At 37.1% G+C, this 15,122-nt stretch overlaps 1 protein-coding gene across 1 annotated transcript; it reads right to left on the reverse strand.

Moving 5' to 3' along the window:
* Positions 1 to 9,655: 9,655 nt before the first annotated feature.
* LOC118811935 (sialic acid synthase-like) lies at positions 9,656 to 14,953 on the reverse strand. The gene is made up of 6 exons (XM_036576540.1): positions 14,560 to 14,953; positions 12,888 to 13,103; positions 12,300 to 12,399; positions 11,904 to 12,058; positions 10,944 to 11,210; positions 9,656 to 10,058 (listed from the first exon to the last, which is right to left on the reverse strand). The coding sequence occupies exons 1-6, from the start codon at positions 14,689 to 14,691 to the stop codon at positions 9,870 to 9,872; spliced, it is 1,059 nt and encodes a 352-aa protein (XP_036432433.1). The 5' UTR covers positions 14,692 to 14,953; the 3' UTR covers positions 9,656 to 9,869.
* Positions 14,954 to 15,122: the final 169 nt, after the last annotated feature.

The following is a 15,122-nucleotide window of genomic DNA, read 5'->3' on the forward strand; positions in this document are numbered from 1 at the left end:
AGAAACACTACAGTAGTGTTCATAAGGCTACATGACATCTACATAAGCTCATTATGACAACTGAAATAGACCTACACACATTTAGAAAGGCTTAATCCAATAGCCATGCTCTGTCTTAAAGGCTGCTCCTGTCAATTTTGATGTCAGGTTGATATGACACCGATGTCAGATACACTTTTTCTGACATTGGGCTGTCGTGACATTTTCTGGGATGAAATGACACAACTGACTTTGTATCTTAGTGTATATCACAGTGACATGATACTAAAAAAATGTTAGTCTTAATGGTCTTAAACCAAAAAGTTTTTCGTCTTAACGGTGAAATGAAGCTCGCTTTACCCAAGGGCTATAAACAGTGCTCACTTTCGTATAACCAGCCTGACTTAGCAAGCTATGTCATATAATCAGCATTATGTCACTGCGACATACACTCAGCTACAGAGTCTGACATTTCACTCCAGAACGTGTCACAACACAACCAAGTGTCAGAATAAAAATAATGTCAATTGACATGAAATTTGGCAAATGCAACCTTAATAATAAATGATGCCTATTGGAATATGCCACTTGTTATGAAGGGCTTATGTAGGTGTTATGTACCTACACTGCCCTGAAGTATTCTTGAAATGTCTTTACACATATTTGATTTCATTTGATCACTGTACACACAAATGATTCAATGTTTTAACTTAAAAATTAGTAAATAACCTGGTTGATTTAAAGTTTTGAGCTCACTGAACTTGTAATAGTGAGTTAACAAAATGTAAAACACAGATTATTATTCTGTTAACTTACTACTAGAAGTTAAATGAGCTCAAGATTTTAAAGCAACCAGGACAAAGTTGAAACATCAGATCATTTTTACAGTCTGTGAAGACACAAGAACCGCAAATTCTTTATAAAATATTTTTTTTTTAAAAAAGATGACACACATTTCTGGAACTTGCACTGAGTCTACACAGCAACTGGAGTAGTTTTTTATTTTAAATCTGTGAACTCTGCCTGAAAGTTCACCTTGCCCTTACACTCTCTGCTTGAGGCCTTGAGGCTACAGAGCTTTAGTCACACTCTCTATTCTTCAAGCACCATCACAATGGCATTTACCTTTAGAAAAAAAACCCCTTCTGCGCTGTCCACAGAGCATTTCTAAAGAAATGGCTTTCCTGCCAAATGTTTTATTGCTCAGCTGTTTACTGGAAAACTGCAAAACTATTTTTTCACATTCACTTAGTTTAACACACAGCAAACGAGAGAAAACACAATTAAACAGGCCTATTTTGATGAAACAGCTCAAGATGAAGCGTTTAAGCTGTGCTGGGAGAACGCCCGTAGACAGCAAGCAGAGAGAACTAAGCGGCAGCTGATAGCCAAGTGCTCAGGCGCTTTAAGACGCCATTCCTCAGGGCTACTGCCGGCTCACGCTGGTGATTCAGACGTGTCTGAACGCTGATGATCTCACTCTCCTCTAACCGTGTTGTGGTCAGGTCACAGCTGGGTCACCTTCTCTTATTCAGCCTCTGTTCAACTGCCCCACACACAAGATGGGGAACCTCAGGACTGATGGATCCATGACATTACTGCTGACGAGCCAATTCAAGCGATGCAGGCCAATTACTTCACTTTTCTTCTTCTCCCAGACTGGAACATGAAGTTCAGTTTGGCTTTAGCCTTGAACATACTTACTTATCACCCTGTGCATTTTTGTTTTGATTGCATAATTGACTGCTAAGATCACTTTGAAAGTTTGGCAGAGCAATATTATTTATTTGTTTAATGACATGCATATGCTGGTGTGACAGTCCAGTGCACCAGTCCAACGCACACTGCTCCCCCTCCCCCTCTCCCTCTCAGCAAATCGTTCATGAGTGATTTTGCCACTGTGGTATAATTATTCATCTACACAGATGGATATCGCCAGCTCCTCTGGGTGTCTTAGCAACTAGTGCTTCATAATAAGGATTTCACACTATCCATCGCCCACTCTTCATCCCAACGCTATGATCAGTAGCACAGAGTGGTGAGCTCTCACAACTCTAGTGACTGTACAGCTCCATTAGCATTATGTGAAGGGCACTTTAATGCAAAAGCCCAAAAAACAAGTGGTGACTGAAGAACAGGACAGTGGCACCTGACTAAATGGAAATGACACAGACTCTGTTTAAAAAAAAAATGATAAGCTCACCAAATCTAGACCATGAGGTCTTCAAATCTGGACCCTGAATCTGGATCTTGAATTTTTTTTGTATTATATATTTTTCTCTAAGGTTCACTTGTCATGAGTGTGTGAGTTTGTGTACCAAAAGCAGTCATAATTCATTTTGCAGTTTCTCTTTATCCTTCGAATTTTAATCATTGTATTTTTATTGCTGTGCCTTTAAGACGGATACATGTGAATGAGCACTGTTCTGATTGGCTACATCCTACATAGTGCCTCATTCAAAAGCAAACTGTCCTGAAAACAGTCTAACTTCTGCATGAATAGGGCTAAACTGCATATATATATATATATATATATATATATATATATATATATAATATATAATATATATATATATGAGATCACAAGCACTTTCTTGTTTGATATGTATAACTTGATATCCGTAGCAGTGTTTTTGGTGTCCTTATCTTGCTGTAGCATGAATTTCTTCCCAATTAGTCAATTAAACCCTGCTATGTAACATTGACATAATCATGCCATAAACATGTCATGGCAGGTGTTGTATGCTGTGATAAGTTGTCATGACATATTATGTCCAGTTATATTGCAGTGTCATTTTACTATTGCTGTTGTCATGATTTTTGTCATGTTTGACATCATATGTTATGACAACTCATGACAACATATTACATCTGCTATGACATGCTAATGGCATGGTGACATCAGTGTTAGGTAGTAGGGTTCAAGTAAAGTGTAACCAACATTTCTTTGTACTTATCAGTGTTGAGTTGTCTTCTCACAGTGGAAGGATGGACAGAAACAGCTGTGGATTTTTTCAGATCTGAAGCAACAGTACTGCTTTAAGTACTGTTTATCTGATAGTGACAGTTGTTAGGAACTCTATTTTCTCTCTAGCTTTTAATCATTTTTTCACTCCAGTTTTGGAAACTCCTGTTTTTTCTTTTATTTTCTTTGACTTTCCTCTTCCTTTTGCAAGTGGGTTTTTATATCTAATCTCTTCAGAAATATCACCTTTAGTCATTTCAGATTCAGATGAGGAAGAAATTTGAAAGCAGCAAAGGTGTGTTTGGGAAGTTGCTTGTGTAAATGTTGGTGTCTCTTTATAGGGCAACATAATGTCAGTGACTTCTTTGGGAGCAACTTTTGTAAGTTGTTTTAAGGGATAAAGTGGAAAATGTGATATCATACATTGGCTTTTGTGTAATGTTCTGTTAAATGTATGCTTTCTAGTTTCTTTTCTGACACTGAGAAATGAAGAACTTGTACGTAGGACCCTTTTGACTTGAAGTTAAATGAATGAAAGGGTGGTCTCTGACTTTTGCGTTGCTCTTTATGACATGAAAAAAACGATGAATTCAAAACAGGCTGCTTTTGCAGCTTAGTTTTATTAAATGGACTTACTCATATATTTACATACAGCAAACAATTTTCTTTCAAGAAAGGTTTTTCATCTGACTCCTTTCAGTGATGCAGTTCAACATTGTAATATTTACTATTTATGCTTGTCTAGGCTTGTTTTCCTAGTGAATCATTCATATTTAAACCAAACAAACGGTGAGAGCCATTATGCTAGAACAAGCCTGAACAAGACATTAGCACGATAAAGCAGTAGATTTTGGTCTGATTATAGTGAGCTTCTTCTATATATACCCTAGCACTGATTTTCTCCGTGCAGAATTTACTGTGTGCTCTTCTCAGCTTCTCCTTAACCACTAAAACCCAGTCTCTTCCAGGATAGATATTAAAGCTGTAGCCGTTCGGAGATTCGCTTTCTCCCAAAGCCAAGAGAGTTTCTAGATCCTTCTCAGAGTCAAAAAAGAGCTTTCCTCTTGACGTCTAATAAATTGCTTTTCCCGAGATTAGAAGGACATTGCCGAAATTCCTAACTGGAGATTTTGCGGCACATAAAACACTTGCCACCCTCTGATGCTGAGGAGTTGTGAGGTGCTGATGAGTTTCGTGACAGACGCCAGTGTCTGAGGAGTTAAACAAACTGAAAGCAATTTAAGGAGGTGAGAGGGAGAGCACAGAAAGCACTGCGGTGGTTGAGTTTAGAACAGGCCGTGTAATGGAAGCAAAGTAAAGGAATGGTGTCTTATAGACTGAGTTCATGTGCAACAAGCGGCTCTGCCCACCCAGTTGTGTCAGTCTTGTTCACTCAATCAGTCATGGGGGTGACCCATATGGAACAGAGTGTTCCACTACAAATGTTATAAAATAAATGACTTCTGAGAAATTTTGGGAAGTTCACTGCACACCGTGACCCACAGAACATCCAAGTTAGCAGTTTAGCTTAGTAGCCCCGACAGAGAGCATAATAGAGACCACGAGTGGGAAGAGTAGCCTGAATCCACACTCAAGTAAAAGTACACTTAAAAAAAAAAAAGTATTTTCACTGTCACAGTACTGTAAAATGTAATGCTCAAAATCTGTTTTTGTTTTATAGAAAAAACGTTAAATGCACTTAAATAGACAATATATTTACACCGTATTTTAAGATTGCTGTGAATTTTCAGAAGTAAATTCACATAAGCAAATTATCACCTTTATTCAACAGATATTGTGAAGTGTGTTTTTTAATGGTTTTTATTATTATTATTATTATTATTATTATTATTATTATTATTATGGTACAATATGAATTACAGTAAAAATCTGTATTTCTAAGAAATACTGATTTTTACCATCATTGAGAAAATACACTTTTATTGTTAACTGACAAGTTTTGTCTGGCATCCCTGCTGCCAGACTTTTTATTGTGTAATATTACTGCAATAAAAACATGACATAAAAGAAGTAAAAGAAAACTTAAGCAGAAGTACAAAAATACCAGGTAAAACTGGATCATACTACAGAAACGTCCGTTTTTGTGTCTCTTGCGTTTACAGATATATTACACTTGAAAAACATGTTAGGGTTACAATTTATTTATATTTTAAAATAAAACAATGTTATTTGAACAATTACACCTTCTTGAGCCATCAATTTTGTGTTTATTTTTCTGCAATTTCAACTGCAATAATCTATACATGGCTATGAAATATATGAATTAAATGACATAAAGAAAACAAATGCCAAATAAATATTATAAAATATATAATGAAAGTTGTTGTTTGCAGGAGTCATGTCACTGGTGTTACCGCATAAAAAAAAACTTTTATTTTGAAATAAAAGTCACACTGATAACATCACTTGACTTCCTTTTACCTATTTTCTGAGGATCTATGAAAAAACACATGGTAAGTCCACTGTGTCTTTTCAGTTATCAGAAATTTCCTCATTCAGCTCATGATTTCATATGAAGCTTTTAGTTGAAGTCACTGATATGACTTACTTTATTCTTAGGTAATTGTGAAAAAAGTTGAAACAAATGGATTAAATTACATATTTTAGTGGATATTCCATTATTGACAACGTGTTTAATTGCTCTTTAGCAGCCATTTTGTAAAATGCATTTTTCATTAAAAATGTCACAATAGAACCATTACCTTTACTGTCTCTGGTGTTACCTTTCTTATGTGTAACACCAATGAGGATTGGTAACAACACTGACACCTATGGATAGATAGAAAAGTGGACGTTTCCTTAGAATGACCCAACTACTTAATTATTGAGCAACTTGTAGAACTGCAGTGAAACTTCTTGGTACATTCAGCATAGAAACTGAGGATCGTTAAATGCTACTTGTGTATTTTTGATGCTGTCTTGGTTTAAATAACAAAATCACATTTTCAAAGCAAAGATATGACCTAACATAAAGAAGTGCACCACATAGCAATAACCAACATAACAGTAAAATTAAATTATTATTAACTGTTAATAACTGAATGAAAAGTAGATTACTTTCTTCACAAATATACTTTAATATAAATGGAAGTATTATCATTTGAAAATACTCAGGAAAATAAAAGTCCATCAAAACATTACTTGAGCACATGTAACTGAGTAATTCAACTAGTTATTACCCTCCTCTGATAGAGACAATAGACTAATAAACAAGCCATAATAAACTGTGAATGTTTGTTCACAATACATGTAGACAAAATGAATACAATACACGTGAATTGTAGCAGGCAGAGAGCCAAGTGTGCTAAAATCCAAGAACATTTGAACTGAACTGGCTTGTTTTCCTTCTGCTGCACTGCTTTGGCTGTTCAGCACATTTCAGAAAATCGCTGTGGACTTGTGACTTGAGCATTAATGTGTGAAATCACACTTTTTTCTAGGAGCAGCAGCTTAAAGAGGCTTTGTCCAGCAGGTGGTGTTAGTGAGTAACTGCAGCTTTGAGTGAAGAAATCTTGTGCATTTTTCAGTGTTTGGACAGCACTGTGTGGTACAGATAAAATCCATATCACAGTACTTGCTTTGGAACATATTGTTTGAAAATTTGGATTTGATATATTTAAATATTTCATATTAATTTGAATTTATAATTTTAAATCATTTTTAATAATATTTTTAGTAATTATTAATAATAGGCAGATTAATACGGTTAATGGACTCAGGTCTCCTGAGTGTTGGTACTTTATATTGAAGAACTGTCCCACAAACGTGACATAGCCTGTTTTCATTTGACTGCTTTCTTCTGTTTTTTCTTAAAATTTCACCAAAGGGAATCTTACACAGTGTACTTCTAACAGCATAGCAATGGAGATGCTGCTATTTTATAGAATAGATTGTCATCATTAGGGCTTGATTTGGGGATTGGTGGGGTTGGTGCAGGTGGAAGTGCAAGAGGCAGCCATCACCCATTTCAAAAAAGAGGCAAAAATCATCCTCCTTTCCATCCCCATGGGGTTAATGTTATGTGATATCACTTAGTCTGTTGTACGTATACGTTTAATTCCATCTATATGTGAGAAGATTTGTACAAGTTGTCTTGGATGTATTTGGAGCACCCCCACTTTCACCCACTTCTCTGAACCTGTTGGGAGCCCCTCCAACAAAAAATCATACATTAACAATTTCACCTTTTTTGTTTTCTGTTTAATGTTGTGCAGCTTTTTACATAAAAACAGACAAACCATGCTTTGTTTACATTTTAGTGACCCCTTTATTTTAAATACAGAGTTTCAAACAATATCACAGTATACGTGTATGATTTTTACAAAAAATGTCACATATACTGTTGTCCTTTGCAAGGGCTCAGTTGGTCACCTAGCACTATTTTAGAGTTGCCTTTTCTCTGCTAATGGATAAAACAAAAGGACAAATTACTGTAGTGCTGTTATTTATAATACAAGATAAACGTCTTGCGTGTAAATGTCTCAGCCTGCATGATCTCATTTTTTCCTTCAGTGTGCGTGTGGCGATTGTGACAAACACAGTCTCATTTACTGTCTCTTAATATGACAGATGGACCAGCTGGCAATGAGAGAATATACTACAGCATAAGCTGGTAAATGATTCTGTTTTATAGTTGAAACTGGTTTATGAAAATCTTGATAGTGACATGTAAGTCTTGGGTGTAGTTCCTAAAGAAAACACCCTTCTTCTGAGACAGGCATGAGCAAAAGATCAGTAAAGCACTATAGAGCGTGAATTTTATTTTGCACATTTTAACACAGCTCAAGCACAGACCCTGAATATGGAATGTGTGACTCGGCTAAGGGAGCGGCAATTATGTTTCATTATAATAGTGTCGGCCTGTAATGCTTCCAGCTAGCATGTATTACAGAAATAGTTCTTTCCTATACAGAGTGACTCCAACTGTTTACAAGGCCCCCTGTCTCAGTGTTTAAAGAAAGATAACCGTATGCTCATCACTTTCTGGCCTGCAGGGGGGCTGCTTTCGAAGGCTAGCAGATGGAGGTATATGGCTTTGTTTCTCCTTAGTGAAATCTTCAGTAGTTCCAAAAGCTATTCACAGCTCCATCCACATCAGAAACAAGTGCAGAAAGAAGTATCACAATCATGCTGCTGGCTTCTTTGCCTAGACCTGCATCATCAGAACACCAGCACCTGCTCCAAGTTTATTGATACGTTTCTTTTGTTCTGTTTGTACTTGCCAAGACTTTGTCTAGTCAGTGCTTTATTCTTTGTTCTTTGTTATTTACTGTACTTGTGTAATACTGTCTGTTCCACCACATATTGTGTTTTGAGTTTCACAAAAAAAGGATAATATGCTTTATTGCAGGGATTAGAAGGGAAATATTGTTGTTTTGGTACTTTCAGAAAATAAGCTGTATTTTCTTTTCAGCTCCAGCGTTCCACTCCCTCCTATCCAGTAGTTAACCAATTAGAGTAAAAGAATGGCTCTTCTATTAAATGTAAAAGTATTTACATTTGTTTTTGACTGATATAGCACAGGCTTCTGGTACAGCATAGAATATAGTGTATATATTAGGGCTACACTATTGAAAAGACAATATCAAATGAGTCTCTGCTGTAAGTTTCTTTTTTACATTCAGTTATAGAAAATAATTTTGAAGAAACATTGAGTTACACATGTCTCCTGGCAAAATGCCTAAAATGCCTTGGCTGCATTCATCAATAGCCTCTAAAGAAATCATACATTAGGCCTGTGTATCAATAAGATTTTTTCGTGAGTATTTTCGTGTTGGATTTTCTTGGCATTGCTCTGTCTGTGAAAGACATCAGCCAGTTGGCTGGTTAGTTCAAGGGGAATTCCACCAATTTTTAAAGTTTCTGCATAATTTAATTGTTGAGATGTGAATAAAGTCATTCAGAATTGTTCAATGTAAAACGGTTCATTGTAGAGTAGCCCCCCTCTGAGTCTTTACAGTGGTGGGGATCTTATGCCTGTACCTCTCTGCAATTAATGAATTTAAAAGTTTAGTTTTAGGCCAAAAGCATATCTCAGATCTATTGTAAAACAGTGTCTTTATGAGAGCTTTTAGAGGTGGACGTCTGGTTACCATCACCAACACATGAACAATTCTGAATCTGTAAATTCCTCTAGAATTAAGCATTTTACATCAAACCACTCCAAACTACTTTCTTTACATTGTAATGAGGAATTTTGCTTTAACTAATTTCAGTATTGAGTGCCAGCACAGTGCAGTGCACGTTTTGTGGAAAAAAAAAGTTATCACTTCAGTATGAGGGTGGGTGATATGGCAAAAATGTCATATCTTGAGCAAAATCTCCTTTGTCTTTCCATCTGATCTTGCTGTTGTCTGGGAGACACTACAGAGATATTAAGGAGAAATAGTGTGACCCATTTCAGCCAGTAGTAATATTGCTGTTAATATGAAGGCATAGCAGCAAAAACAGGGTATTATATACAAGGAATAGAGAGAGATGAAAAGTAACGAAAGACCGCCTTGGTACATAAAACCACATAAATCCTATTAATGAACCTCAAGAAAAAGAAACAGGATACTGGAACAGTGTGCAGTATGACCTTTATATCACAAACTTTTTAGTAGACCATGTAGTACATTAGGAAGTGCTTGAATATACCTGGTTGAATGTCGGCTTATTAGGCTTAAATTAACTGATTAATTTCAGATCATTCACCATGTTAACATCATCCACAACAATCACTTTCTCTGCACAAACAATTATGTTGATCCCACTGAACTGCAGTTGAAGAATTCACCATGATTATATTTCATGCTAAATGTACAAAACAGCTAAACTTTCATTGCAAAAAAACAGAGGTTGTCTATGTTGTGTCTTAAGCAGGACTGTTAACTCAGTGATGATGAATAAATCTAAAAGAAGGTCAGTCTTTGATCATGTCATTAGTGATGGTGTCATCCTCCTGTAGGTCCACTGTGATCTTCTTACCCACCAGTTTGAAGATCTTCTCTGGTGGTATTCCTTGTGGTTCTGCTACTTTAACTCCCAACATTTCGAGGGTTAGCTCTGTATCCTTTTGCACTGCCTTCTTCGCTACGACCGACTTACCCAACTGAAACAGAACAGTTGAATTAAAATTTCACAGTTAACTACCAGATGTTTTGGAGTTGCTGCTGTGGTAATGAGGGGGGGTTTCATTGATTTTTTTTACATTTTCTGCAAAATTAAATAGTTAAGATGAAAAACACAGCCATTCTGAGTGGTTTAATGTGAAATGCTCTGTGCTAGGAAAAACTTCAAAAAAAGTCAGCATTGTTTACATTGTTTTACATTGTTTATATTGGTTTATGTCTAGAGAGTTTAAGTCCTCACTTCAGTGCTCCCTCACAGAACATCATTAATTACAATAGTTTTAAATATGTTTCCTAATGACTGAGGCAGTTTCTTTTCCAATACATTAAGGGCAGAAGGTACATGCAGAGTGCTATAAGGTAAAATAATCCCCAAAGTAGACTGTTTTTAGCAGATTTACCACTATTTTACCATCATCAGTATTATACATCAAAACTCAGATGACGTGTAGGTTTACTGGTGGTTTTGGATAAATGAAATGGCTACATTTGTGCTGTAGACCCCTGGTTCCTATCACCATCACTGTAAAGAGATCTGAGCGAGCAAGTTTCTCTACAGTTAATCATTTTACATCAAATCACTCTGAATGACTTAATTATGTAGAAATTAAAAAAAGACAAAATTTGTCTTTAAGTGAAAGAAACTGGACAGACTTATTTAGCCATTTACATCTAATGTGATAGCTGATCATGTAGAAGCAGCTTTGTCAGTATTTACAAATCCGTCTGCACTGCTACACAGAAGTGTACGTTAGTTTAATTATATTATAATGGTTAGATTACTTGAAAAGGACAATGGAAGGGCAGGCTTTGCTACAGCAGGCATGTTCTTAAGAGGACCTGCAGGTGTTACTGTAATTTCTGACCTTTTTGTGGCAGGAGGCTTCGCAGGGCAGCATCTGCTTCACTGGAGAGCCCAGAGCAAGCTCCACTGTCCGGATCTCTCGCACCAGTGCTGCCAGTTCGGCAGGCTCTAGTGACGCTGCGTGGTCACTGCCCTTCCAGCTTTTGTCTAGGGTTACATGCCGCTCCACAACCTTTGCCCCCAGGGCTACAGCAGCTACAGTCACACTGATGCCCCCTTCATGGCCAGAGTAGCCGATCGGAATGTCAGGAAATTCCTTCTGGAATTCCTGTGTTGGAGAACAGAAATAACATTGCATCAGAAAGTTATGGTTATTCTGTTCTATTCTGTTCTACTCTGCTTGCTACATTTCAGTGCTGGAGTAAGAAGTAAATGAAAACAGGACAACTTTTGGTCAATTACATGACAGCAGTAGTTGGGGAATAGTTGAGACAAAGCATTTGAACCAAGTTTGTAAATATCTCTTAACTCAATTAGAACCAAAACAATCTAGCGCTTCTTCAACATCCCTGGGTCCTTCCCAGAACTCAGAACAGGAACTGTTACAAGATCATCATACAGCAAGCATACAGGGGTGTCACCATATGCATTTTAATTCTCATTTTTTTTAATATGGGGTTGTGTACAGTTAGATTTCATGTCTTAAATTACACAGATAATAATAATGAGTAATAGTAATAATCATTATTATTATTTAAAAATAATGCATTATAATAATATTATAAAGCATTCTTTTTAATTCTGTATTGAAAATGTATCGAATTGTAAAAACAGCAGGATGTGCTTGTTGCACATTGTTGCACCCCTGCAAACATTTTGAGCTGCATCCATCTCTATTCTTAAAAATAAAAACTGTCCAAAATATAGACATGTCAGTGTATGATTAAATTTTAATATAAAGTGCAGAACTCCCTGTCCCTGAAACTACAAAGTCAATAGTGAAGGAGTAAAGGACTCTCACGGTGATGATGCGCAGGTTGACGTGCTCTGTGGGCAGTGGATAGGCGCTGGTGCACTGCAGGATGGTGAAGTTTGGGTTATGCTTCTTCACTGTCCGATAAACACAGTGCATAGTCTCCATAGACTGCATACCACTGGATATCACCATAGGACGACCTGGGGACATTAGTCCACATGTGCTGAGCTGGACTTATACATCTCTAGTACAGTTTGCACCAAACTGCCATGAAAATAAATACATTTGTTGTACTTAAACATTATATTACATTTGATTATACTTGTGCTTATACCTGAAAACAGTTTCTACACAGGTTTAGTCAGTTTGCAGGTGGACAGTGGAAAAGTGCTTTGCTACTAACCACCTTGCTAGAAATAAAAATAAACAATGTAAATGCACCTTTCTTGGCGGTCTTCTCCAGGTAAGGGATGTTATTGGTGTCTGCAGAGGCCACTTTGAAGAAGGGCACATTGATTTCATGCAGGAATTCCACAGCCATCTTTGTTCAAAAAAAATGGTTAAAAATTTTATTTTAAAAGCATAATGCACAAAACAGGAGTGCCCACACTTTCTCTCTTAAGACCCAGACCAAAGTGGGATGTTCATGAAGTTTTTGAAGACTGCATGCCACCAGATATCACTATAGCGTTAGTTTGTGGTTTAGAATTATATGCATATAATTCTATATTTTCAAGGCAGTTTATTCTATAATATTCACACTGTATTTTGTTTGTAAAATATTTTTAAAATACAACGTTCTTTCAAAACTGTACATATATTTGCTCGTATTTTTTTGTTTTTTTTTTTGGACAGTGACGATATGAAATCTACACTCACTACATATATTTGTGTAATTGGCCACACTTTGGGCAGCCCTGCTTTAAAACAATGTAATGTTCATTTTGCTTTGATTAAATGTAAACTGCAGTCTTGCTGTAGAACATTTTGCTTTTGTGAGTCATAATTACTTCCGTAATAATTCCTTACCTCGTCCATTCCTGATGCAGTGAAGAAAATTCCCACTTCTCTGGAAAACTGCTGCAGTTCCCTGTACTGTTCGTGACTGAACTCTAGATGGCGCTTGTGGGCCCCGTATGTGTTTCCCCATGAATGAGGGGAGTTGTATGTGCGCTCTAGTGCACGCTTAGTAAACCTGTGCTCGAGCTCACTTTTCTGGAACTTAACACAGTCTGCTCCACAGTCCTAGGTGTGGGGGAGGAGGGAGGAGGAGGAGAACAAAGAGCAGGAGGAGAGAAAGGGAGAGAGAGTATATTACCTGAGTTACAAGTAGACAGTGACTGTCAGAAACTGGTCGATGAAAAATGATCTGATCCAGGATGGAGAGTGATTGTCAGTACAGTGAAAACAGTGGGTAAGTACAGTGTATGTGTTGTGTTTTGTTATATACTTGTTAATGGACTGCAGATATCTAGATTTTTGATATACTCTATGGACAAATGTATTGGGTCACTTGCACATTACACCTAAAGGAGCTTTTATGACATCCCATTCTAAATCCATAGGCATTAATATGGAGTTGGTCCCCCCTTTGCAGCCATAACAGCTTCCACTCTTCTGGGAAGCTCTCTACAGGATTTTGGAGTGTGTTTGTGGGAATTGTTGCCCGTTCATCCAGAAGAGTATTTGTCAGGTCAGACACTGATGTTGGACAAGTTCATTCTAAGTGTTTTCAGTGGGGTTCAGGTCAGGGCTCTGTGAGGGCCAGTCACGGTCTTTCACACCAAACTCACCCAGCCATGCATTTATGGACCTTGCTTTGTGCACTGGGCCTTCCCAAACGGTTCCCACAAAGTTGGAAGTATACAATTGTCCAAAATGTCTTGGTAAGCTGAAGCATTAAGCATTAGGATTTCCATTTACTGGGGTGTAGGCCCACCCCTGAAAAAACAACTCCATAGCATTATCCCTCCTAAACCAAACTTTACAGCTGGCACAATACAGCCATTCGCGTTCACATTCGCCAAAGTCAGACTCATCCATCAGTTCAGTGGCAGTGTGCTTTACACCACTCCAGCTGATGCTTGGCATTGTGCTTGGTGATGTAAGGCTTGCACAGCCATGGAAACCTATGTCATGAAGGTCGTGGCGCATGATTTTTGTGCTGATATTAAAGATATTAATGAGAAGGTTTGGAACTCTGCAGTTCCAAACTCTGCGCCTCAGCACTCGGTGACCCCGCTGTGTAACTTTATGTGGTCTGACACTTCGAGTTGCTGTTCCTCAACGCTTCCATGTTTCAATACCACTCACAACTGATTAAGGGATATCTATATTATGTACCAGGTACTTTTGATGTCAAAATGTATTTTTTTTTTGATGTAAACAGTGATGGTTGCTAATATGGATTAATCTATTTATTGATTTATTGACTTATTGACTCATTTGTACACATTCATTTCTATAGCTCTAATATTACAGCAAGTTATAACTACAGTTACAGTTCACTGCTGATTATGTAATTAACATATTTCAAAATGCATTCACATTATTGTGAGTTGCTTTATTTCTGTGAATGTACTGATCTGAGATTAAATATGACTTTCCTCATCCTAATTACATTTAAAAAGTTTTTATAAGCCTTCAAAACAAATAGGCTTGTAAAATTGCAAACCTGATAAACCTTATTCCTCTACAATACCTTAGCCATGCGAATCATTTTCTTGGCAATCTCAATGTCTCCTTGATGATTCTGACCGATCTCTGCGATGATGAAACAGGGGTTGGAGCCCCCGATCCTTCTTCCTGGACAAAGTTCGAACTCGACTGGCATCTTCAAAATTGATGATGAATTAATTTTGAGACTTTGATCCTGTGTGCTGAGACCCTCTCACTACCGAGCTGATGCTAACTGAAGGGGCTTTCACTAAGGTCAAGTGCCAATTTATAGGTCTCAAAAGTTCCGCCCCCTACACTTCCCACACTGCCATCATGGAGATTTGCTTCAAAGGACACATGAAATGGGAAAGGGAGTCTTTTTTAAAAAAAAAAAAAAAATTATTTATTTCCTTCCTTACTTACCTCAAAATGTACATATTCATGAAACCTGAATGTACATCAGAGAACGTCAGTACATTTTTAAATAATGTACAAGCATACATAGGTGAATATAAGAGGAACACAGAATACACAGCACTGGGCAAAGGTCAGTTAAGGTCAGAACCTAAGCTTATTGTTTAAAACCATTTATCTTGGCAATAATTG

Source organism: Colossoma macropomum, unplaced genomic scaffold (assembly GCF_904425465.1).
Source record: "Colossoma macropomum unplaced genomic scaffold, Colossoma_macropomum, whole genome shotgun sequence".
Classification (NCBI taxonomy): domain Eukaryota; kingdom Metazoa; phylum Chordata; class Actinopteri; order Characiformes; family Serrasalmidae; genus Colossoma; species Colossoma macropomum.

What these genes read in the sequence shown, in the direction of transcription:
- LOC118811935 (XM_036576540.1), bottom strand. Translation starts at nt 14,691, where the DNA reads ATGCCAGTCGAGTTCGAACTTTGTCCAGGAAGAAGGATCGGGGGCTCC. An exon ending in TCAACCTGCGCATCATCACC is followed by an intron (nt 11,211 to 11,903) that starts GTGAGAGTCCTT and finishes TCTCCAACACAG; the next exon opens with GAATTCCAGAAGGAATTTCC. An exon ending in AAGCCTCCTGCCACAAAAAG is followed by an intron (nt 10,059 to 10,943) that starts GTCAGAAATTAC and finishes GTTCTGTTTCAG; the next exon opens with TTGGGTAAGTCGGTCGTAGC.